Genomic DNA, 26,045 nt, shown 5'->3' with positions numbered 1-26,045 from the left:
TCCTGGTAATGGACATTGTCACTGCATACACCACCGTTTCACATTTCTTTGAACTTTTACAAATGTAAAGAAAAAGATCCTCACTTTGTTTTGACATGTTTGTTGGCTTCTGACTCCATTGCAGTTCATATCACCACCTTGTAAGCAAGTTTTACCATATCAATTTTTTGCACATGGTTGAAGTCACTGTTCAATCTGAATTGCAAGAAACTTGCAAATACTGATGAACTTGTTTAATTGCATTTAAGTCTTTATTGCGTAATCACTATTTTGTAGGTGCTTTAGAAACACTATATACTCTATTTACTTTTGAAGTAAAGGCACATTCTTTATACATTACTTAAAAAATTATTCCATAGGGACTAAGAGTGACATTGTTTCTTTAACATATAAATCTAGAGGAATTTTTAAGTGGAACTGTTACAATAGGTAGAGGGATTAAAGTGTTGAGAAAAGTAATGTATTTTAGAGGTCAAATGTACAAATGTCGAAGTACAAAGTTAAATACAAACGATAGCTTTTTACATCTTAAAAACAAAACCAGAAGTATGACCGCATCTCAAGATTGCAGCACATTGAGCACATTTAGGGTTATCTCTGGCACTTGATTCGATGCATTATCAGTTTTTATTATTTTTGTAAGCCCAAATTGTATAGATGAAACCTTATGTCCCATTCTATCATGGGAAACTAGTACCGTAAGTTGTGTGATACATACTGGTGGCATTTAGATTCCCAATAAAGCCTATTAAACATTTGGTTCATTCTCGGTTTTAAATGGTTTTCCTGTGGACAAGCCAATGTCTTAGGAAGAAGATGAACATCTCTGAAGCAGTAAAGTGTGGCAAGTATCACAAACTCGTACAGGCTTTGGATAGGATGGAAGTGCAAGTTCATTGCTGGAACAAGTGTTGCAAAAGATGTCACCGCAGTTTCGACAGTGGTGCTGCAAAGGTAGTGAAAACACAGTATTAGGACTATAAGCAAAAGCAATTCTTAACTAAAGGCTCCAAATCAAAGGAAACTGCAAGTCTCACTAAGATAAATGGAAATAAAGTCAGCCCTCTTGGAAGTGCTACAATAAATGAGTTTGGGCTGAAATCAAAGGAGAGTTGTAAACAACAAAGCCTATGGTCTCAATCAACAGAATGCATTTCAGATAATTTCGTATTTGTTATCTAGGGTAAAAGTATGGTTTCCTGGCTTTGTAAAATGATTCTAAATTTGCAAATTTAACATACCACCGAAGGAGCTGCTCCTTAAAAAAGATTTCTCAGTTTACAAAAGTACCACATTGCCTCTTTTTTCACATTTTCTACAGAACAGTTTCATTTGTTCTGAGACCTTAGTGTTGTGGGATTTTGGAGCAGTATTTTGTATATTGTGGATACCACCCCCTTGCCGTGTCCCTTTTCTGTTAGGAGGAGGTTTTTAAAAGTTGTCAAGTTGCTGCTGATTTTACTACTGGATTGTTTTGAGGAGGAGCTGTTCCTTTTGTACAGATCTGTACATTAAGATAATTCAACTGAGGAAAGAATTCCTCAGCGGTGGCACTCCAATTTTGATATACTTTCCCCAGAAGCTCGCTTAGTATCAGGTCTTTGATACCAAAACATAATAGTATCAAGTACTTGTTTGCTGATGCATGTTTCAGGACTGAACTGGGATGTTACAAATCTAAATTCCACAGGGTGTAAAAAACAACCATTAGTAGATGTGCTTCAAGGCTCAAATTTACTTTTTTTGCACTTTCATCGCTCATGCTCCTTGTTGCTGTTCTATAAAGGGAGGTCGTGCTTTAGAAATTGCTCTTTCCCAGGCAAGTCTCCCAGATACATGGAATAATTCAGAATTTTACCAGGAGGCTTGTTAGCCCTTTATATTACCTTTCTTCTTGAAATGGAAAATTCCTTCTCACATTGTTTACAGTGGGTTGCTTCGTCATCTTTTAGCCATGTATGACCCTAAAACAAAATGAATTATTTCAATATACAGCTTCTCATGTAAGGCTTCAAAGAGGCTGAATGGTTGTCTAGGTAACGTTGGCCTAGCCATAGCATCAATTATATCTAGCATTCCCCCCTTCCTGCCTCCCAAAAGGGGAAAAAAAAAGATTTAAGCTGGTACCCTATCCACACTTAACTGGGTGTAAGTGCCAATCAAACATAATGGTACTTGTTTCTGAATAAGCATCCAAAGGACTATATGTTATGTAACTGGTAGTTTCCATTCAGACTAGAGCATGCCATGTTTAGAGAACAAAAATAAAAATAAAAAATTAAGGTATTTAAAAGCTGCCACTACAAGTTTGAAAATGCCACACTCCTGATAACTGAAGCAAAGTATCCCATGCTAGCAGGGGCAGAGTTGCAAATAATGAAGCAAGCAGCAGCAGCAGCAATCACCAACCAGCTTGCTAATGAATGCCAGAATGCTGTTAAAGCTGCAATACCTTTAATGCTTTATTCACTTCCTTAATATCTTCCATCTTAAGCTTGGATCTAGAAAAAATAATAAAATTAATAGCAACATTTTACATTTGTATTGTGCTTTACAGTATTCAGAGGACACCACATACACTGTATGGTGATCCTCACAATAACCATCCTCACAAAGTCCATTATTATTATCATCATCATCATCTCCACACTGCAGATGGAGTGGGGCTAGCGAAGGGTGAAATAGTGGTTAGTCAAAGGCAACTTGGTGAGCTCATGGCAGAGGAGTGTTTCAAACCAGTGACTTTCAATTTGTAGCTCATCCTCTTACTGAGATGCAAGCTCTCAGACTGGAGAAATGGTTCTAGAAGGAAACATTCCAAATTGAAGGAACCAAAAAGTTGCCTCAAACCACCCATATTTCCATCCCAGTAGCATGTTTCTGAATCACTTGCTCCCTATGCAGCACCTTACTAACTTTTAATTAACAGCATCCTCTACTCTTTCGCCCTGTGCAATAGCAAGGTTTTTTCTCCCCCTCTCGTAATAATAGGAACCTGGGGCCATCCAATGAAACAATACTGTAAGATTTAGGAAGACAAAATGAGGTGCTGCTTATTCAGAGCTAAAATCATGGAATTTGCTCCCACAAAGGAGCAACTTTGATGACTGAAAGACAAATTCATGGCTAAAGCTATCAAAAGCTGCTGACCATGATGGCTATGTTCTACCTCCAACCCTAGGGATCGTATGCCTCTGAATGGCAGTTGCCAGGAACTACAAGCAGGGAGAGAGTGTTCACACTCAGATCCTGCTTGTGGGCTTCACATTGGCATCTGGTTGGCCACTGAGAACAGGAAGCTGGACCAGATGGACTTTTGATCCAGCAGGTCTGTAAATTATGTTTGAAATTGGAGTCACATGGTGTGCATCCTCCTGTTTACAGCTGCGCCTCTGCAATTTGCTGCAGGAAACACTGGTGTAGCCATGACAAACAATTGCCATATAAAACATGCTTTAGTTGAGATTCCTGCATTGCAGGGGGTTGGACTAGATGACCCTTGGCGTCCCTACCAACTCTACAATTCTATTATTCTTATCTTACACAAGTTAACTCAATAATGCAACTTCTCTGGGAATGAGAGATGAATAGAAAGGGGCCCAATATCAGAACATGCTTACTGGCTAAGGTGAAGTCCCATTTCTTGAAGGGCTTGCTCCTGTTCTTCACAGACCTTTTCCAATTGCTGCTTCTCTTCCTGCAGTTTTCGCAACTCCTATAAAACAAAACACAAAAAGGCTATATAATTTTCATCAGGGAATTCCTCTTCCTCCTCTGCTATTTTGTTTTTTTTTAAAAAAATAATATTTATTAGTAGTTTTCAGAATTATAAGAAGAAAAACATTAAAAACAACATTAAAAAACAACACTATAATAGACTGAACTTGACTGATAAGATCTCAACCTTATCACTTTTGGGTGAAGGAGACAAAAACTGACTACCTGCCGTTTGTAAAAATGTATTACCTTGCTATTAAGCCAATGAACAGTTGACTTCACCTTAACCATTAAGAACAACATTCCAGTAGGTTGAAAAAACCTGCATGTGGAAAGGCTCCTAGTGTTGGCCATGGCAATGTTGCCAAAAGACTGGCTTTACTCAGCCTAAGGAGGATGCTCACTTGATCATTTGCTGATCAGAGAAAGAACAGTTCTTCCCTGGTGGTTAAGTGTTCTTGAACCAGTAGCTTACAACAACCCCTGTACCCTTAAAGGAGAGAATCTGCCACGTAACATACTAGTAGAAAGGCACTGGAGTTACTTCCCCACGTTTCCTGTCCTGCATTCTTCAAGTTGATGCCCTACAGAGGTTCTGGACTACAGCATTTGGTCTGGCTACGTTTTGGGTTTCCAGTTCACTTACTTTTTTTAACCCTTCCACTTGCTGCAGTTCTGTTTTTAGCAAAGCTGTAGTGTCCTTCTCTTGATGCAGCTGATGTTGCAGAATCTGCCGCTGCTCTTTCTCGGATTTTAATTCTCTCTCAAGAGTTAAACTGTTTTAAATTCAGAGACCAAATAAACAAATGCCAAGTTAGAAACAAATCTTGTTTAACAGCAGTATTTACTTCGCTAGAAATTCTTGAAATAATTATGGGGGTGGGGTGAGGTAGCATGCTCCTGAAGCCACAAGGGAGGAGTTTTGAATTTCTGTATAGATAGTGGATATCACTTGGGAAGACAGGTGTACTGGAAGAAGCAAAGTTCACCAGTGTCAAAGCAATGATTCTTCAACATCAACTTCGTCGGACTGGTCATGTGTGGATGCCTGATTATCGCCTTGAAAGCAACTACTCTATTCTGAATTTAAAAATGGACAGTGTAATGATGGTGGTCAACAGAAGAAGTTTAAAGACTCTCTCAGGGCAAATCTAATAAAATGTAGTATAAACACTGACAACTGGGAAACACTGGCCTGCAAGCACTCCAATTGGAGAACAACCTTTGCCAAAGGTGTCATGGACTTCGAAGACACTCAAACTCAGGACGAAAGGGAGAAATGAGCTAAGAGGAAGGCAGGTTTGGCAAACCCTCACCATGATAAACTCCTGCCCAGAAATCAATGTCCCCACTGTGGAAGGATGTGCGGATCCAGAACTAGCCTTCACCGTCACCTACGGACACCGTTAGGAACATGTTCATGGAAGACAATCTTACTCGATGATGAGTGATCGCCAAAGAAGAGGATGTAGAGAAAAGCTTGTGGAAAGGGGTGGACACTGACTTTCCTGCTTTTGCCTCTCCCTAGCAGCCCCAGAGATGTCTATGAAGATTGGGGCCCGCTGAAAATGGGGGGGGGGGGGCTGTGGCATGGGAGGGGGTGATCCCTGCAAAATTGAGCAGAGGCACTTTCCACAAGAAAAATTCCAACTCATGCAAGGGTTCTATGTCCACTTTTAATGAATTGCTACCTTACGCCTCAACCCCCTCCCCCACCACATATAGCAGGGGGAATCCAACCTGCAGAAGCTTATCTGGGGCTGCCAGGGGGATAAGGAGATGGGAAAGCCTCCTTCTGCCCACCCCTTTCCACTGGCTCTTCGCTGGATCCAACTGAGTGGCTGGGATCCAGAGAGCTATTTTAGGCATGTGAGTTTGTGGGTGATGTTTTCTTTTAACAGCACACCCTCATTTTGGAACGTCTGTTTCACGAGTCATTTGCCATGTTTCTTGAGCTGAGCGCTGCTAAGAAATCCAAATTCATAGGCTCCTTTGGGACATGCATGAAAATAGCTATGCAGTTCTTCATTTCTTTAGTCCCAGCCAATAAGAGTGGCAACAAGTTAAACCAGGCCCTGCCTTTAGAAACTACAGGCACAATCAATCTGAAGGAATATATGGAAGAATGCATAAGAAATGACAGTTCAAAATGATCACAGCTCTCATATCATATTAGAAAGTTTAGTGTCAACTAATTTGCTACGCTGATGCATCTTGTTAGCTTTGTGGCTAGCTGATTTTGTGAGGCATTTAAGCTGTGAATTAAACGCCCTGTTTCCAGGAAAACCAAGGATAAACAATATAGAACACAAGGTTACCACTTGTTATCCAGCTGGATTAGCTGCTGTTTCAAGGTCACAATTTTGCCGCCCAGTTCTTGTTTCAGTTTGACATTTTTTTCTTCTGCAACCTGCCTGGCCTTTTCTGCATGCTGCAATCTAAAAAAGAAGAAAAAAGACAAACACACACAAGTTACATAGAGCTATAGCAGGCTTTCCCTCTTGCCAAAGCTACCACCTTTGAACACACCTTTATCATTCATTAACATGTTATATTATGCACAAACATTTCATACCATGTCAGTAGCTACTGCAGGGTAGGTAGGTCAGCCTTCAGCACTCTGGCCCACAAGGGTCTGTCTAAGTTACCCTGTCTAGCAAGGAGACAGATGTTCACCAGTCCTAGCCTGAGCTTGGGGAAGTTGGGCCAATAAGCTTATGTCTTCAGCTCCTAAGGAGACCACCAGTGAACGGTGCTTCAGTGAACGGTCCTAACAGCTATTTAAGCCCCATGTGCCCTGATGGAGGGCAGTAGAAAACGCAGCCAGGCAGCTCATGCCATCAGCTCCTGAAGGGACCATTGAGTGGCCTGAGAGAATCCTGTTCTATGCTTTTAAACTGTTGTTTTAGTATGTTAAAAGCATAAATCACCTTAGGGTGCACTGGCAGAAACGCAGCATATAAATGAACAATTCTCTTAAAAGTACAACTTGCCTTTCCCTCTTGCAAATTCATCAGTTTTCCACTCCGCCCAAGGGCACCCCAGGCCTCCCCTACATGGCTCTCTTCCTTTCCCTCCCCTGATTTTCCCACCACATTGAACTTTCTCACATGTCTGCCTTATCCTTCTTCAGCATCTAGCACAGGGGTGAGGAACCTCAGGTTCAGGGGCCAAATTAAGCCCTCCAGGGCTTTCTACATGGCCCTTGGGAGTCTGGCCATGCCACTCCTGATCACAGACAGGTAAAGGGGATTACAGGAAATAGGTCAGTGGGTCATCCATGCCTTTCCTAGAAATATGTTGTGCCCATGAAAGGAAACTAATATGGACTTTGGAAACATTAAAAATTGGGGAATTAGGCAGATCACAGCTAATCAGGCCTATGGAAGGGATTACCTGCCCTCCATCTGCTTGACAGAAGACATCATTTGATCCGTTTTGCCTTCAAAGGATGATATTGCTTCACTTTTATGCTGCAATGAACCTTCTGCATTCTGGAGGGAAAGAATCAAACGGCTCACTGCAAAATTGTTCTGTGACTACAAAACCCAAAGCATTCCAGGTCCATATATGATTAGCTTAGTAATGAAACAGGTCAGAGACTTCATCATGTCTCCCTCTTCATACTGAAATAGGTTTTTTCCCCACTTCAAAAGGCAGAGAATAAAGTTGCCTCACTACTGTAATGCTAGAACAGGCAACCTGGAGGCAAGAATCAAGGAACTGGCTTAACCTTGGGATCGAGAAAAGATGAATGAGACATTTGAAAATAAGTTTAATACTCCACAGCCTCCCAAAAGCTAAAGCCAAATTAGTACAAGGAAATCACTATTGTGCAAGCCCCATCCTATGTCTATATACAAACCACGTGAGTCTCTCACATACTTTTAAGGCATCTCAGAGGGGAAAAAAAAGATTAATGGGATTCTCTCACTGACCCTTAATACTATCTATCATCCAAACAATAAGCAGAGATGTACACAGACATTGCAATCTTCAGACCTCCTGGACAAAACAAGTGACTGAAAAACTAAGCTGATTAGAGAGAAATCAAGAGCCATGTTTCCCCGGCTGTCATGGCTAAAGAATGTTTAGCTAAGCAATCTCCTGCTTTTCAACTGTATCATGTTAAGAGGCCCTTACTCGTAAGCAGGAAGTTTTCTTTTTCTTCCAGCCACTAAGAATGTGAATGAATGTTGTGCTCACTATACATCATTGAGTACATGAAAAGGGCAGGATTCATCTTATCAGCCCTGTCAGTGGAATCCCTGCGCAAGGACTTCTGCTTGGGCAATGGGGATCCCTCTAAACACACGCCCTAATTGAGTCAAGGCGTGTCATGAGAATCCCCACTCCAAACAGAGTGCAGGGGGAGAAAAGGGGGGGATTGTTCAAATTTCTAAGATGAAATGCTTATTGGAAGAGTGCAATGTTAAATTCCACCCAAAATGCATATTCATGCAAGGTTGGTTGTGTCTACTCAGAATCCTGACATTGTACCTAACAGGGTGACAAATCCCCACAATAAAAATTAATGTAAGAAACTTCTATATAACTGAACCAGAAGGCATATGCAGTTGAGACAGAGGGCCATGGTTTATGAAGCTAGGAATGAGCATCAGGTCTGTATGCACGCTTCCTGCCATGCTCACTTTGGTTCATTTGGGTGCACTGGGGAACTCTGGTTTAAACAAACCAGGATCTCTCCACTGAAGCCAACGTATAAGGGGAAGGAATAATGTGTGGGCTTGGGCAGGCCACTCTCCTTTTCAGTTCCCCATTTATAAACCTGAGCACAATAGTGATCCTACATCAAGGGTAGCCAGTGTGGTGACCTCCTGTGTTGGGGACCATAACTCCATCACGTCAGCATGGCCAGCAGTCAGGAATGATGGGAGTTAAAGTCCAAACATATATGGAGGGCTGCACACAGGCCACCCCTGTGCTACAACACAGGGCTGTTGCAAGGATGAAGCTAATGATCAGAATGCACTGTACACATTTAAAGTGTTATGCTCATGCCTAGTGAATAGGCTGCTTCTCCATTTACTTAACAAATTTACCTGAGATTTATTAAACATCTGCAAATTGATAGCTTTAACTTCCTCCAGCTGCTGGCGAAGGGCCACTAAAGTGTCTTGTTTTTCATGAGTATCTTTCTCCAGGAGCTTCATAGCAATTTCCATTTCTGTTTTCATTCCAATCTGCAGCTCCAGCTCTTTTTCCAGCTCCTTTAAAAATAAAATTCAAATCTGCATAAATAACAAATATTTTCTGTTGAGCTGTGTAAAACCTGACCTGTGTGAACTTGTGAACTTGTGTTTTTATAGATTGTGTGACAATGGCTGGAATCAAAAGCTGAAGGTTGCTTCTGAAAGCATGCTGACACTATTCTGCACACCCCCAGTAGTCCCCACCCCCATAGTCGCAAAGAGGGATCAGGGGACCCCTGGCACAGCATCCAAGCAAGCTTGCTATGATGGTGCATACAGAAACCGAACAAACAATGATTCGCTCCATTAATGAATTATGGTGTTTCACCGTTCGGATTCTTTTCTCCTCTTTCAGTTGCTTCCAGACATCACTGTACATTTCATCCAGGCCTTGCCTTGACTGCTTGTATGTTTCCAGTTCAACTTTGGTGTCCTGTTTTGTTACCTAGAATAAAAGGTTATTTGAGAAATCAACCTGTTGGTAGATTAGAGTAGGTAAGTTTCTCACAAGAGAAATTATATTTATTTAGAAATGATTTTATATCTACAGACGGTATTAACTACAGGAAGATATGTGTCTCGTATTATTGTTGTTTTATTAATTTATGAATTGTCCTGAATATATAAAATAATCTACCTGGAAAAGCTTGTTGCAACAAAAATGTTTTCAATTGTTTCTAAAAGCTACAAATACAGAGTGCCTGTTGTATTTCAACTAAGATGTTCCCCGAAACAGAGGCAGCCACACTGAAAGTCCTTCTGCAGGCTCCTGATATTTTAGGGACTTAAAGGAGAATCTTCTGCACAAAGTGACCTACAGAGGTATGCTAATGTTTAAATGGAAAACAACCTCCTAGGTGGACCTCCACACACATCAGCTACATACTGTATCTGACCTCGACATGCTTTTCGCTTCGTTCACGGATTAGTTCATTTTCTTGCTTCAGCTCCTGCTGCTCTTCCTGAAGTGCCCTGATCCGATCAGTTGCTGCTGCCAGCTGACAAACAGAGGTGGGTGTGAGAAGAGAGAAGACAAACCACCATGCATCATCTGGATGAATATTTAAAAACATCCCATTCAACTGCAGCCTGAAATTAAGACCAGGCAAGCTCATATTTCATAATTCAGTCACTAAGGTGGATACACATAACTTTTATTATTCCAAGACAGAAACTGGCAAGTTTTTCAGTTGATGAACATTCCTTTCAGAAAGGATGCATGAGAGGGAAAACTTCTCAGTCTTAAAATGGTTAAGTCTTTCTTAGTTCAGACACTGTGTAAGCGCTGTAGCTCAATGGCAGAGCAGTTGCTTCTCCAGGTAGAGATGAGAAAGGCTCCTCTCTGAAACGCTGATGACTTGCTACTAGTCAGCGTCAGCAACACTAAGCTAGATGCAGCAATGGTCTAACTTGGTATAGAAGCAGCTTCCTATGTTCCATGTACCTTTAGGTTGTATACGAGAGGAAATGAACTATCTGGCTCTCCTCACTATGACCTTTCCAGCTTCCCAATTCATATCAGTTTTGCTCTGCTCAGGAAACCCATTTGATAAGATTCGCAGTTTCAAGAAGGAAGTCACTTCAAAATTTTCAAAAAGGAGCAGGCACCAGTAGCGACTGAAATAAACTTGAGCACCACAAACCTCTTCTTGGAGCTTTGAATTGGTCTTCTCTAGGCACTCTATCTTGGTCTGCAGATCTCCAACAGTGCAACTGAGACAAAAAGATGACCAAGACCCACTTAATACTTGCCACTCAAAAAAATGCCAAGTGTTGAAGGGAAGTCTAAGCAACCAAGATTTATTCTGTTGTCCCCCCCCCCCCCGCAACACTTAGCGCTCACAGTTTAAGAAAATTAAAGAAAAATATTATTGGATTGCAAATATGGGGGTTTAAAGTAGGGGAGTTACAAGGCTAGCAGAAGTAGGTGCCAGAAGAGCAAGATAGTACAGTGGTACCTTGGTTTGCAACCGTCTTGGACTACAACCATGTCAAACCCGGAAGTCCATGTCCCATTTTTTGGATTACAACCCCCTTTTTTTTTTTTTTTTGGATTACAACCAATTTTTTTTGGAGGCCCCATTGGCGAAAGCGTGCCTTGGGTTACAACCTGTTTTGGTTTACAACTGGACGTCCGCAACGAATTATGGTTGTAAACCAAGGTACCACTGTACAAAGAAAAGGGGCAGATCCCTCTGAAGGAATAAGCATGAAACCCTTTTTTCAATAGTATAGCATTCCTTAAACTGCTGCCGTAGCTAAAGCTGTGATTTTAAACATGGGGGAGGGGAAGAGGACAGGGGGAAATCAAGTTTTCACCAAGGAAGCCTACCTTAGATGGCGGTTAAGTTCTTCTACATAATGTTTCTGATCAAGCACAGCAGTAATGCCTCCATCTCTGATATTGAAATAAAGATGGTATTTTAAAGAACGACTCATTTTCTCAAGTGCAACATTTATATTAGAGACATTCCAGAATGGCAGCCATATAGGTTCTCTTACAGCAAAATCAACAGGAGCTTTGTGGCATCTTAAAGACTAATAAATGCATTGTGGAATAATTTTTTGTGTGGACTATAGTCAGTTTGCCACAAGACTTGTCATGTTATATTAGAGGAAAGTTATCATACAAAAAACTACATATGCATTATATATGCAAATGCTCTTCCTTTATTAGGACCAGTTTGGTGTCAACAAGATGTGCAGCTGGATTTTTTAAAAAATGATAGTGGACAAATGACTCCAAGGGGTTAAAATCAGCCCCACATTCTGGCCAGCAAGGTCAAATTGCAGCTGCACCCAAAATAGAAATGCTGAGAAAAACCATTATCAATATGAAAAGATAGCACACCAATGTGTAAAGACACAAAGAAACTGGGTTTTTAAAAATTAATTCTCCACGCAATGGATGCAGTTTTAATGCATTGTTATGAATTATACATGTTATACAAATATAAAATGTACAGGTTTTCTATGCAGCTCGTCCAGGTTCCCCAGTTAGCAGAGCATAGCTCCTTCAGTCCCCATTAGTTCAACAAGGTAGGTGTGTAGGACCTGTGTGTAGAAATAGGGGTTGGGTAGAGGATGCCTGCCCTTAAAATCACATTTGAGTGGAACTGGAGGGAAGGCCACTGAAGCCAGAATTAGCATGTTTGATCCTCTATATATTTCCTCTGCCCTTTTTTTTTTTTTTTTGTCAATAGCCTTTCTATATTCCATTTCTCCCACTCCTCTCTTTCTCAGAAAGAACTAAAGAAATTCCTAAATATGGATTCATCTACTTTAATTAAAAACTCTATTAAACAAAGATTAGATTAGGAACATAAATTCAACCTTACATACTCTTTGCTATTGTCACTGTTTTGTGTATCTTTAAGGTACAGGGAAAAATCAATCACTGCAACCTGAAAAGACAAATAAGATTTATTTACAATTGAATTAAGTGCCTCAACAGGATTAGCTATGCTTTACTTTTTTTCTTATCCTCTCCTTCACATTCTAATAAATGAGTTTTAAGTGAACAAAGCACAGGAGGCCAACTTTTTTCAGCCTGGGGGATGCATTCATCCTTGACCAACCCTCCATGGAGTGCACCAACCAGTGCTGGGTATGGTCACCCCACAAAATGGAAAGGAAGGAAACACTATGGCTCATAGTACAGCAAGTGCTTTTGGAAATGCTACTCATAGGGACTCAATTCACACACAAAGACACACAGTGGCCTTAGCACAGTAGGAGGCTCTCCCATACGGCAGTGAGTAGGGACAAGTGGTAGAAATCAGGTGTCCAACCTTGAATGAGCAGAATTGCTTCTGCTTACTTAATGCCACTATATGACCCCCCTGGCTTCAAGACAGATTTAGACTACTAGGATAATATAGGGCTGAACTACCAAAACACAAGTTATTCCTGGTCTACAGGGTGGTTTGTGAATGTTAACTATTACTCCTAAGTTACCTGGGTGTCCAAATCTTCTCCTTTTAAGCAGAGATTTGCATCAATGACATTCAGTCCCACAAGCAGACCAATGATCACAGCTCCTTCCTCTTCCATCATCAAGGCATCAGGCTCATAAAATTCACTAGGAAAGAAAACAGATAATTTAATAACTATTGTGGGGGGTACTGTATTATCCACCCAATTAAGAACAATTCAGTAAAGATTATACTGAGCTCAGTCCTTCCTATCAAATTTATGGTCAGAATACAAGCACTAGGCTGAATCCAGATTAAAAAATACAGTGGTACCTTGGGTTACATACGCTTCAGGTTACAGACTCCGCTAACCCAGAAATAGTACCTCGAGTTAAGAACTTTGCTTCAGGATGAGAACAGAAATCGTGCTCCGGCGGCGCAGCAGCAGCAGGAGGCCCCATTAGCTAAAGTGGTGCTTCAGGTTAAGAACAGTTTCAGGTTAAGAACAGACCTCTGGAACGAATTAAGTACTTAACCCGAGGTACCACTGTAATAGTAACAGAAGGGAGATAATGCAAGCTGGCTTTCTCCCTCACCCCACACCCTGTGCAACAGCAGCCTCTGAAAATCTTCTCTCAAGGGTTGGGAGACACTGGGGTGGGCTGAGGACTGCCAGCCCCCTTTCCATAGGCTTTTCTCTGGATCAAACTCATTTACTTTAGATGCTTCCCTGTGTGGCAAGATGTGTTATTCCAGAATAATAATAAAAAGTTCAAAAGATACCTCAATAGATTCTTGTGGTCCAGGAGTACTTTCAGGTAGTCTGCCAGTTTCTTTTGCATCACAGCAAGATAAAGCCAAGCTCTGCCTCTTCCAATTGGGGTCCTACAATTCCACAAGGACACCAGGTGTCAAACATGCTATCCACTTGGTATATATAAATGCATCCGATAAATGTTTCTGCAGTTTACCATGAGGACATATTTCCTGCAGCAGATAACTGTTTATTATATGAGCCAGATAAAAAACATTTAGGCCTACACATTTATTCATTGCCTTTCCTTTAACTGATTAATTAGTGAATTACCAATTAATATAAGTACTGTAATACCCAGTGCTTTTTTTCTGGGGGTACGCATACCCCTAAACATTTTGTGAATCTAAGTTTGGCCTCATTGAAGGGCAGTATTTCAATATGAATAGGAAAATGAGAGTACCCCTAAATATATTTTTTTAGAAAAAAAAGCACTGGAAATACCTTATTACAGAAGATTTGGAAAGAACATTTAAGTAAAGGAAATATTGTCATGAAATTCTACCCTTATTGACCCATAGCAGATTCCAAGTTAGTTAGTAGAGTAAAATCTTAAACACTTTGCAGGATTCCAAAAAAATAGACCAGAGGCAATTAATACTTCATCCAGTAGAGCTTTACTGCTACTGAAGGCAAATGAACATAATGGTCACAAATCCAATACATTCAGGATTGGCACTGTCCATAAGAAATCCAGTTGCAGCAGACTTAACTTAAACTTACAATAACCTATAATAAGTCTAAACCTTAATACTAAGCATATACCACACCAGTAGGAAAAGAAAGAGAGAAAGTGAAACCCAGCCTCCTTCTGGCCTATTTTTATAGTCAGCATGACCTTGCCAGAAGAGATAAGAGAACCAATTTAAGCCAGCTGTACTCGGCTTCTCTGAAGGAATAACCAAAACATCATGAACCTTCTGCTTGTTTCTTTCACACAGAGAGGCTTCCGGCACCCTCTTGAATTAATTAGAATAGGAAAGATCTCTACATATCAGATCAATACTTTCTGTACTAAGAACTGCAAACTGGGAAAGTTTGACTACTGGGAAAGTCATATGGGCAGGTCTAAATAGTTAATATTGAAGCAGGTCCTACTGAGATCAATATTCCTTTTTCCCAGTACCCACTTTAATGTTTCCCTCTGGCATCTGACACCTGTTGAAAACCCATTGCTCTGAATTGGCACAACAATTCTTATAAAGAAAGAAAAAAGAAACCTGTAATAATTTTGACAGTCTTAAATGTAAAACGGTATTGGTAAAAGCATTAGATGACAGGAAAATGTAGCTAAACTGTCACTGTATACAACAACAGCATTAGCACTGAAAACCCCTGTCAATAAAGGATAATTTCAGTGAAACTTTCCCCATCTTTTAACTTGAAATTAGCCCATCATCTTGTTAACAAATCAACCCATAAAATATTATGAAGGTACATGAATACTATTAGCAACCTCATTCCTTATAACAATTTGTTTCCTTAACCTCAACCTGAATTTTTTAAAACTCACTTTAACTCTGGCAGATTTCTGACACTTGTAGCTAAATCTGATGCTTCTGGACAAAGTTTCTCCACCATCTCTAGAGGTCCAAAAAACGATTTGTTTTGCCCAATGAAACTCTTCTTAGCTAGATAAAAGGGAGGCAATGGAAAGGAAATAACGTTGCTTTATTTCAGTTTAATGTGTGTAAAGTAAAAAGGTTCACAACAGATCAACGAACATAAAGCAAATGTCAAACACAGAAAGCACACTTAACAAGGGAAGGAGTAAGCATCATTAAACATAGTGGAACTTACTTCTAAGTAAACATGGATACGCTTGCATAATTAAGGTATTTTCACACCTCACATTCAGGCTACAATTCTGCATACACATACCTGGAAGTAAAACCAACTGAACACAGTATGATAATACTTTCAAGTAATATATGATTGCGCTATGAAGTTCTTTGTAGGAAAACAACCCCCCAACTTTGCATTCTGCAATTTTATTGTAAAACTTCTGTGGCTAGATTGAACATTTAGTTTAAAATGGCAGTCCATCTCTGTCACGCATTTACTACATTCACATTTGCAGACAAGTAGCAGGAGGAAGGGTTCAGAGTCATCTTTAGTGCCACACACAACAATGCTCTCAATGATATTAAACTTGTTCCATTTCTCATCCTACAGAGTTCTAGAACAAGGTCTGTAAGTGTTTCAGCAGATGCGCATTACCTTGCTTTAATGCCGCTTCTGTTTCCTTAGTAATAGGTAAATTGATGAATTAATCAGGCTATGAATTCCACTTCAAACACATAATTCCTTTTTGCTTTATCTATTACTCCTTTTAAGCATTTTCTTGTGACATAAACCACACATTTTTTAATGACTTCTAGAAATATCTGGTGGCTAGCCTGCTTATGTGCACAGTTAAAGCAAAGATCCACATCAATTAAAATACTCTTACAATGCTATCCTATATATGCCTATTCATAATTCAGTGGGGGATAGTCCCAGATAAACTGGCTAAAGCTGCAAGCCTATAATCAAAGGCACATACATAAAAGGATATGAAAAATATACTATTTGAAACCAATATTGGAAGGAAGCTCACCTTTAAGTCCATGCTTGAGACAGTGTTCCATCACAACAAAGAACTGTTGCAAGGGGGGAAAGTCTGAATCAAGGGTTCGACCCAAACTCAGAGCTGACTGGATTAAGACTTTAACACTCAATTTCATCATGTTCATGAGATTTGAACGTTCTTCCATCATGTGGTATTTGGCTGCTGAACAAATGTAGATACACATACACATCAGAAAAGAAACTGATGTAAGATTAATAGACTTATTCTCAAAACATCAAACCCCACAAAACACCATCTTGCTTCATAGTTTAGCACAACAGAAATATGCCAGAGGTGGTGGTGGAGGAGAAAAGAGGTAATAGAAAAACCAAAACAATCCAAGATTTGTTCCGTTCATATATCAGGAACTATATATACACCTCTCTTGTTATGACAGTGAATGTTCATGAAACAGATGCACTCTAGAAAGGGTTGAAATGGTGCAGTTAGGTGGTGTGTGAGAGAGAGAAATAGAGACATTTAACAAACCAAGGAGCAGTCACAGACCTTTAAGGTCTAAAATACCCACAAGCATTAAAACACACCGCTTATTCCCATTCCAATTTCTGTTAAAAAGAAAGCAGCGAAAACATTTTTGGTGCAATGTTTTAATTCTATTTTGTGTCTCGTATGAGAATGACAGTCCTAGTTATGCCCAAATACACACAGAAGAGCTCATAAGGATGGTGACACAGAGAAACAAACACCTGCCAGTCAGACTAAAAGGGAAGCCCCCGCGGATTCTGCCTTGGTACGACCCGCGTTCTGCAGTGAAAAGGAAAGCATCTTAACTTCACAGGGAGAAGGATCAGAGCAGCGAGATCAACGCTGGAAGGAGGGGAGCAGAGGAATAGCCGCTTCCGAGCATGTTTTGCCTTCTGCTCTCCTCTGTAGTCTTTTTCTGGCTCTCACACAAACACCTGCATTTTGGCAGCTCAGTACTAATAAGCTTCCCGCAACGTGGGTTCCCCAGGGAGGCTCCAACCCACCACCATCACTTATACGACCCCTAAGCAGAGGCCTCGATAACCCCCCTCCCCCTGCTTAATTCCCCATTGGTATCTCACCTTCACCTGGCGTTACCAGAGCAACACTTCCCACCCCTCAAAATCCAAAGAGAGGCCCTTCATTGGTTAAAGGCACCCAAGCCGCTGATCGCCTTCCTGCAAGCCAATCGGAACGCCCGGTGCACAAGCGGGTGTCTCGGATTGGTCACAGCCACCGACCTGCCCTCCCATGTTCCGACCGGCCAGGAAATGGTTTTAAGGCCCAGCCGCTACCGCAGCCCTCATTGGGCAAACGGGGAAAAGAGGCTTTGGGCAGAGGCAGCACGACACTGTAAACAAGGGAGGGGTGGCGCCATTTTAGTTGTCTAGTCGCTGTTACTTTCTTAAAGGCCTCCTCCTCTCGTCGTGGAAAACCAAACGCGAGGATAATAGTACTGTACTGTGTTTTTACACTTGCGTGTATTTTCCCCCTGTAGCAAATTATGATTTTTCCCCACCTTCCCCCACTCACCTCAACGTCATTCAAAAAGCTTAGGTGGCTGACAAATATAATCTTTTTCAAGACGCTGCTAGACAATTTCATGTGTTTCAACTATATGGGGGAAATGCTTTCCCAGTTTGAAATAAAATTTGAACTGTTGTCAACAAGGTAACACTAGAATTCAAATAAAAGTCAAGACCTCTAAGAATAATTAACAGTACAATTTCAGCCACGTAAGTGGCTTTTTAAACGAACCACTTCGTTTCTGTTAGGCACTTAGCAAAGCTGTATGTTTAATTCAGTTTCAGCACCTGGGACTATAAGGGATATACTGTATAATATTTGATGTTTCGTAATTATATTGCAGCCTTGTACAGTATTAGATATGTGTTCCTAATGACACTTTAGTATATGGCGAAATTTCTGGTGGATGAAGTGAACACAAGTCATGTGAAGCTGAAAGAATTTCTACTGAATTTACTACATTACGGTTATGGTATTAAGGTGCTTAGGTACTTTGCCTGCAGTGCAGCTAGACAGAAGCAAAGCATTCTGAACTTAATATGGTTTTTGCAAGCTTTAGGAATTGTAAAAACGGATCATTCATTATTTTTAGGCTTAAAATTAAAAATGACAAGAGTTCTGGTTTGCAAAACTGCAGCAGGCAAGCCAATGAATTGATAGTCACCAACGGACTGATACTATAAATCTATGCATGTCTCCCAGAAGCAGGTTCCACTGAGTTCAATGGGGGCTTTCTTTCAGATGTGAGCATAAAACTGCAGACTTAATCAGAAGTAAAGGCCCTTGCAATGACTGGGGTGTTTTGTTATATATGAGAGACAATTCCTTAAATGAAGACTATTTTAGAGCATTTGAGATAATTTGAGTTGCATTTAATTTAAAACAGAGTCACAGGCAGCTTTAAGCATAAAGGCAATTTATGTATACAAACTGAAACATTTAATGGTAGTAGCTCATATAGCACTGTATAGAATTGATAACTGTTAAAAGTTTAAGACACTTCTGAAATTGATAAAAGTATACATATATTGCTTTCTCAAACATGAATAGTCTGATCTTAAGTGTGTATTCATACACAACTCCCTCTTGAGTCCACTGTAGCTTCCTTCAAAATAAGTGTGGGTAGATTTGCAGGCTTGTTTATTTATTAGAGTATTTACAAACCACCAACTCATTAAAAATATTATGGTGGTGTATAATAAAATCATTAAAACATCAAAAAAAATCTAAAACCATAAAATACAGAACAAAGGACCAACAACCTTAGTCAGAAACAACTTTAGTTGCTTTCATTGGAGCTTCTTTCTAAGTAAGCATGCCCAGCAGCCTGAAACTCACAATAAAACATTTCACAGATACAATAATCTGCCAGCAGTTATCCTTCAGCAGTTTACAGTGGCAGAACAGATCAATTATAAAAAGTGTGAATGTACAAGCAACGATGAGAGGTTTTTATCTTTTATTTTCTTGATGGTACAGTAATTCTGAAACACTCAGTTAACTGTGATTGTGCAGAAATCAGTGAGGGAATATTTCAGTTGCATTGCCACTTTTTATTGCCATAAATTCCAGTTGTGTTAGTTTAAGGTAAAGGTACCGCTGACCGTTGGGTCCAGTCGTGGACGACTCTGGGGTTGCGAGCTCATCTCGCTCTATAGGCCAAGGGAGCCGGCATTTGTCCGCAGACAGCTTCTGGGTCATGTGGCCAGCATGACTAAGCCACTTCTGGCAAACCAGAGCAGCACATGGAAACACCATTTACCTTCCCGCTGGAGCGGTACCTATTTATCTACTTGCACTCTGACGTGCTTTCGAACTGCTAGGTTGGCAGGAGCAGGGACCGAGCAACGGGAGCTCACCCCGTCGCAGGGATTCGAACCGCCGACCTTCTGATTGGCAAGCCCTAGGCTCAGTGGTTTAGACCACAACACCACCCGCGTCCCTTTTTGTGTTAGTTTATTGCAGCAAAAATCCTTCTGCTTAAGTGGACCGTAGTCCACGAAAGCTTATGTCATAAAAAATTGAGCCACAATACTCTTGTCATGGTACTTTAACTGAATCATATAAATTTTAAGAATTCCTACGTAAATCAGAATTCATAAAAAGTTTGTAGCACCTGCATTTCTCAAAAGCCTGATAAGGCTATTTTCTTTCTTGCTACAAAAAGTGCATTGCCTGCCCATTTGGCAGTGCATCATATGGTTTAATGCAGGGGTAGGCAACCTAAGGCCTGGGGGCCGGATGCGGCCCAATCGCCTTCTCAATCCGGGCTGCGGACGGTCCGGGAATCAGCATGTTTTTACATGAATAGAATGTGTCCTTTTATTTAAAATGCATCTCTGGGTTATTTGTGGGGCCTGCCTGGTGTTTTTACATGAGTAATAATAATAATAATAATAATAATAATAATTTGTTTATACCCCGCCCATCTGGCTGGGTTTCCCCAGCCACTCTGGGCGGCTTCCAACAAAACACTAAAATACAATAACCTATTAAACATTAAAAGCTTCCCTCAACAGAATGTGTGCTTTTATTTAAAATGCATCTCTGGGTTATTTGTGGGGCATAGGAATTCATTCATATTTTTCCCCCTCCAAAATATAGTCTGGCCCACCACATGGTCTGAGGGACGGTAGATCGGCCCACAGCTGAAAAAGGTTGCTGACCCCTGATTTAATGCTCCAGTAATCAAGATGTGCTTGTTAGCTTAGGTGGGGTGGTACACAGATACCTCTAAAGTGGCACAATAACCCAGTTAGTCTTTGTCTGTAAGAATATAAAGAACAGCCTTGCTGGATCACACCAAAAGTCTTATCTAGTCCAGCATCCTATTCTCATAGTGGTCAACCAAATACCTATGGAAAACTTACATCATTTAAGACTACTGGAATGGCATACTATTCTATTTTTAGGTTTCTGTGTATTTCTAGGTACTTATATTTAGTTGTAGGGAATTTCTCCATGCCCTTATTGCCTACTATTTCTCCAAAATATTTTACACCATGGATAAATAATACAGTGTCTTAAAAAAACCTGAAGTTTGTAACTAATGTTAGTCATACTCAGAGTAGAACCATTAAAAATGATGGCCATGACTAACTTGGGTCCCTTCATTTCAGTGGGTTTACTCCAAGTTGAACTTCAATTGATACAACCCTAACAAGATTATTTTTATTTTTTCAGTACCACAATATTCTGTTTTTGCCATAACACAGATTAACACAACTATTCATACAAATCCTGCATCCCAGTGTCGGAAAATTGTTTTAAGTTCCAGGACTAAATGTTTAATCAGCTTTCCAGTCCTTTGCAGGAATAGAAGAATGGTAAAACAGCCCAATGGGACTTATTCACAAGTGGTGGACATACTGTGCACAGTTGTTTGGGAGTAAGCCCCAAATAACGCAATGGGGCTTGCCATTGAGTAAACATGCACAAAAAGGAACTGGTAATTTGGCAAGACATTTGGGTCTCCTAATTTTCCTACATAACTGGCTTGATAGTAACAGCTCTCTCTCACATCTTATTCCCTTCCAATTAACTTAAGAGTTACATTTCTACACTAGGATATCCCTTTTTCTTTACCCTTAGAGTGATTTTTTTCCTACTGGAATTTGATAATACTCCAAATATTATATATAAGACTAGTAAAGGTAAAAAAGATAAAGGACCCCTGGAGTAAGCTACAGTTGACATCCATCAGCCTTTATTTATAAATGTATGGACTTTTAATAATTGAAGAAAACATTTTGGTTGCCTAGATTTAGTAGTTACAACTTTATGCTCTATTTCTACACAATTATGTTTTTATATATTCATCTAAGTCATTGTCACCTGATACAGGCAATCGGTGCAAGTCATTTTTTAAATTTTTTAAAATTTTTTAAATATTCAAGCAAACCAAACATTTATTAAAGGTTCTCTTTCAATAGAGGGGTATTTTCTTCCCCATACACAGAAGCAGCGAGGTCACATGGAGATGAAGGAATGGTTTCAACATTTCAAGCCAGAACAGGAGTGGCGGTCCCTGGAGTGCATTTATTTTTTCCATTCATTCTTTTCGTAGTCTACTTGTCCGAGAAGCCATCAATTGGGTTCACTCTCATATCTAACATTCTTTTGGTCTGCATGGCCTCCCACTCATCTGTGAAAGTGTGAGGGATTGGCCCAAAAACATACATCCTTTGCCAAATGACAACAAAAGCAGTGAGGCCTATAAAGAAGAGTGTCCCACCGAGAATAGTCTTCCATTCAGATGACCCCTTTTTCACTTCAGCAAAGGTCTCATTGAACTTGATGCGGTACAGTGCAACCTTCTCAGCAGAAGAATGGGCAGTCCAGGATGCCTTCTCTTTATCCTTCAGGGCCTTCTGCTCCGAAGAGAGACTTTTTGTAAACTGAACTTCAGGCAATGGAACATCCCAACATCGATGTAAGCTGGCAGGCTGAAATCTTCTGTTTTTGCAATACCATGCCCATGGGCTCTCACACAGACTGAAGTGGAAATGGCCCGCTTGCCAAGAAGACTAAATGCCCAAGAAGCCAACATCCTGCCACCACCAACCACAAACCTGAGGCAGCTCGTGTCCTCTAAACCCCAGAGAATGAGGACGGAAAGAGGGAAGGAGAGGGAAGCGGAAACCGGTGCAAGTCATTTTTCAACTGAACTAAACTCCAGGAGAAAACAACCATTCTTAAATACACAGAATTATAGAACTGTAGAGTTGGAAGGTATCCCAAGGGTCATTTAGTTCAACCCCCTGCAATGCAAAAATTAAAATACTAAAACAGATTAAAATTACCTCAGTTTTCCAGACATCTATACATCAATAAAATAGGTGGACGAAAGAAATGTTAATGAACTTCAGAATAAATAAAATGCAGTCTGCTACTACTGTTTTATCTTTTGCAAACCTCTTTGTGATTTTCTACAATCAAATGGTGTATAAATTTTAACAAACAAAGAGTTTGCTAGAGTTTAGTTCTTGAATCTATTTTCAGTTCCACACCTCAACACTAGAACATGTGAAGGAGATGAACTCTGAGCATGCTGTTTGCATCTGTCTGCTTCGAGAGGCAATGCACCATCAAACCATTGGGAGAGTTACAGTGCTTGCTGTGACTGTAGAAACCAATATGGGAGAGACATGTTTTATTGCAGCAGGGAGAGATGAAGGTGCCTGGTTTTGCTGTTACAGGTGTGCCATGGCATTTCTTTTCTCTGCACTCCTCATAGCAGCCACTTCTCCTCTGGTTGCTGCTGTGGATACATGACCTGAATGCCTGTCTCCAGGCATTATGGTAGTCTGCAAGAGATTCCCACACGGCAGGGTTTAATGTTGCCAGCCTTCACGTCACACTTGCAGACATCTTTGTAACACAGAGTTGGTCTGCCAACAGGCCTAGTGCCTGAAGCCAGCTTCCTGTAAAGCACATCCTTGGGGATCCTGACATCTTTCATTCTGTGTATGTGACCAAGCCAGCATAGACCTCATTGAGAAACTGTGAAAAAACTTGGAATGTGGGCTTAGAAGAGCACATTTTTGTTTGAGACTGTCCTGCTATGGGATGCCCCAAATCATCTTGACACAGTGCATATGGAAGGCATTGAAGTGTTGCTCCAGGCAGGTGTTAAGTTGGCCATCACTCATTTCCATAAAGCAGCATGCTCAACATTCAAGCCTGGTCATTAAGCATCACATTTTCCCATACCCTTTTGGGAAGACAAGCCATTGCTGTAGCTGCTGTACCAATACACTTGTCTAGCTCTGCATCAATGGACAGGTTGCTGGTTATGGTGAAGTCCAGGTAGACAAAATTGTCTACCACCTCAAGCGTGCGGTCACCAATGCTGATGTGTGGAGTGCTGGCAATGTTTTGACCCAAGATGTTGGTCTTCGTAAGGCTGATGGTAAGTCCTAACTCCATGCAGGCTTGGACAAAATGGTTGATGAGCCTCTGTAGAGTTTTCTTGCAGTGGACTGTCAAGGCTGCTTCATCTGCAAACAAAATTTAGCAGATGATAACCCACCACACTTTTTTGGGGCATGGAGACGTGACAGGTTGAACAGACACCCTGTCACTCCTTGAATGGAAGTGCACACCATCTTCAGTCAAACAGAAGGCATGGGAGACCAACAGGGAGAAGAATATGCCAAAGAGAGTTGGAGTGAGAGCACAGCCCTGTTTCACACCAGTATTAATAGAGAAGGTATCCGAGGATGAACTGTCATACTGAACGGTGCCACACATGTTCTCATGGAAGGACATGGTAATCTTGTAGAGCTTAGATGGGCACCCTATCTTGTTGAGCAGTGTGAAGAGTCCTTTCTGGCTGACAGGGTCAAAGGCCTTCATCAGGTCTATGAAGGCAATGTACATGGGGCATTCCTGCTCTGCATTTTTCTGGCGCAGTGAGAAAATCATGTTGACTGTTGACCTCTGAGCTCTAAAGCCTCATTGTCACTTAAGATAGACCCTGTCAGCAAGTGACTGTAATCTGTTGAGAACTACATGCGTGAAAGTACTCAGCAAGCTACTGTAATTGTTACAGTCATGGCAGTCATGTTTGTTCTTGTAGAAGGTCACACATGTCTTGTGGCACAGATCCCATTCCCCAACACTGCAAGAGAAGTCCGTGGAGGTGAGTCATGAGCAAATTGAGGCATGCTTTCAGCACCTCTGTTGGAATTCCATCCTGTCCTAGGGCTTCCCCACATACATGAGACAGACAGAGCCTGGACGCTATCAACAGCTGTGTTGAAGACTATGTTTTCCTGTGAGTACAGTTCTTGATAGTTCTCTGCCCATCACTTCATCTGCTTGCTGTGGTCTGTGATGGTCTCTCCAGACGAGGTTTTTAGTGGTGCTGTTTTTTCTACTGTTGGTTCAAAGGCTTTCTTCATGCCTTTGTATATTTTGTGAGTACTGCCACTGTCAGCAGCAAGCCAAATGCTCTGACACAGCTTTAGCCAGTAGTCACTGGCACATCGCCTGGCAATCCTCTGGGCGTTGTTCCTTGCACTTCTCAGTGCAGCAAGCATCTTCTTGCAGGGGGCACACTTTTAGTTCACAACAGCCTTGTGCTTTGAAGTGATAACAGGCTCCATGTTCTAAACGCTGGCCTCAAACCAGTCAGGGATCTGCTGCTCTCTGCTGTGCAGAGTGGCTTTTCTGTATCTGTGACACCAAGTACAAAGCCTCAGTCTGGAATTTGGGGGGAGTGTTTCTAGGTCAATCAAACAAAAGTACATACAAAGAGCCCTGCTGGATAAGAACAAAGCCTATCTGCCTCTTATACTGGAGGCAATAAATAGCCATCATGACTAGCAGCCGTTGGTAGTGCTTTACAGGGACGGTACGGTAGTGCTTTACAGGGACGGGACGGTAGCAGAATAATCGATGGAAGGTAACACTATCTAAGTCTGTGACCATCACCAGCTCTTGCGGTAGCCAATCCCAGAATAGAAGGTGTGTGAAGAGGTACTTCCTTTTCCCTGCCCTGAATCTTTGTTGAACGTGGCCCATGGTTCTAACATCATGACAGACGGGGGGGGGGGGGATTCTCACTCTGCTTCTGGAGTGGAGAACCGCAGCTCCCATCAGCATAAGCGGCCAGGGATGATGGGAGTTGTAGTTTAGCAACACCTGGAAAGCGGCAGGTTTCCCCACCCCACGTGCGTTTTATACGCTTTCTATCATGTTTTCCACACCCTCCACAAATAAAAGGGGAAAAAACATAAAGGTATCCATCGTATGCAGGCAGCCTTGACTTAAGCCTAGCCACCTCCTTATGTTTATATTGGCTCACACTGTAAGAAAGTATTCCCTCCGCCGGACGACCAACGCTACCGCCCCCACCGGCAGTTTAGGAAATAAAACCACTTGCTGCTTCTTCGCACTCCTCCCGCCGCCCCCCTAAAAAAATAAATTCAATATCACAAGCAATAAGCATGGCCCTACTTGGGTTGGCTGGGCTGTCATTGCTGAGAGGTTTGGGCACGAGTCCTACCAAGGCTGCGGACTTCAGGGCGCTCCCATAGCCGGCTGCTAAGTTTTCCGAGGCTTTCTTGGCCAGCGAGAGGATGGGAGCCGGCCACCGCGAGTCCTCGGCCGGCCTCTCTTTGCCGCCGCCGCCGCCGCCCCTCAGCTCAGGCGCGCTGTCGGGGGTCCGGGCGGCGGCGGCTTCGCAGCCCTCGCTCTCTCCCGCGGCGGGAGCAGCAGGTACTACTTCGCAACTCTGCCCTCCTTCAGCCATCTTTGCT

At 41.4% G+C, this 26,045-nt stretch overlaps 1 protein-coding gene and 1 pseudogene across 4 annotated transcripts; both read right to left on the bottom strand.

Moving 5' to 3' along the window:
- Positions 1-229: 229 nt before the first annotated feature.
- RUFY1 (RUN and FYVE domain containing 1) lies at positions 230-26,041 on the bottom strand. Of its 3 annotated transcripts, none has more exons than XM_080991383.1 (18): positions 25,744-26,041; positions 16,258-16,431; positions 15,172-15,289; positions 13,628-13,729; positions 12,888-13,011; positions 12,273-12,334; positions 11,263-11,328; positions 10,574-10,643; positions 9,827-9,928; positions 9,259-9,375; positions 8,781-8,948; positions 7,114-7,211; positions 6,036-6,155; positions 4,364-4,493; positions 3,621-3,715; positions 2,453-2,501; positions 1,887-1,964; positions 230-946 (listed from the first exon to the last, which is right to left on the bottom strand). In XM_080991383.1, exons 1-18 carry the CDS (start codon positions 26,036-26,038, stop codon positions 806-808), a joined length of 2,109 nt encoding a protein of 702 aa, XP_080847509.1. In that variant the 5' UTR covers positions 26,039-26,041; the 3' UTR covers positions 230-805. The 3 variants fall into 3 exon arrangements, with proteins under 3 accessions (XP_080847509.1, XP_080847510.1, XP_080847511.1); XM_080991384.1 differs by having other exon boundaries at positions 25,793-25,926; XM_080991385.1 differs by lacking the exon at positions 25,744-26,041 and adding an exon at positions 17,337-17,413.
- On the bottom strand, positions 21,661-25,865 carry LOC308469242 (cytochrome c oxidase subunit 4 isoform 1, mitochondrial pseudogene; annotated as a pseudogene). Its single transcript, XR_013991586.1, has 2 exons — positions 25,744-25,865; positions 21,661-23,780 (listed from the first exon to the last, which is right to left on the bottom strand). The product of XR_013991586.1 is annotated as a cytochrome c oxidase subunit 4 isoform 1, mitochondrial pseudogene (transcript).
- Positions 26,042-26,045: the final 4 nt, after the last annotated feature.

Source organism: Podarcis pityusensis, assembly GCF_964106645.2.
Source record: "Podarcis pityusensis genome assembly, chromosome: 2".
In the NCBI taxonomy this organism is placed as follows: domain Eukaryota; kingdom Metazoa; phylum Chordata; class Lepidosauria; order Squamata; family Lacertidae; genus Podarcis; species Podarcis pityusensis.
This window is presented reverse-complemented; position numbering and strand designations above follow the sequence as displayed.

Bases quoted from the DNA above. Each gene is read 5' to 3' on its own strand.
- RUFY1 (XM_080991383.1), bottom strand. From the start codon at position 26,038: ATGGCTGAAGGAGGGCAGAGTTGCGAAGTAGTACCTGCTGCTCCCGCC. The intron at 15,290-16,257 runs GTGAGCTTCCTT...CCTTTTATCTAG, and splicing joins TCTCAAGCATGGACTTAAAG to CTAAGAAGAGTTTCATTGGG. The intron at 947-1,886 runs GTAATATAAAGG...CTACCTTTGCAG, and splicing joins TTTCCATTTCAAGAAGAAAG to CACCACTGTCGAAACTGCGG.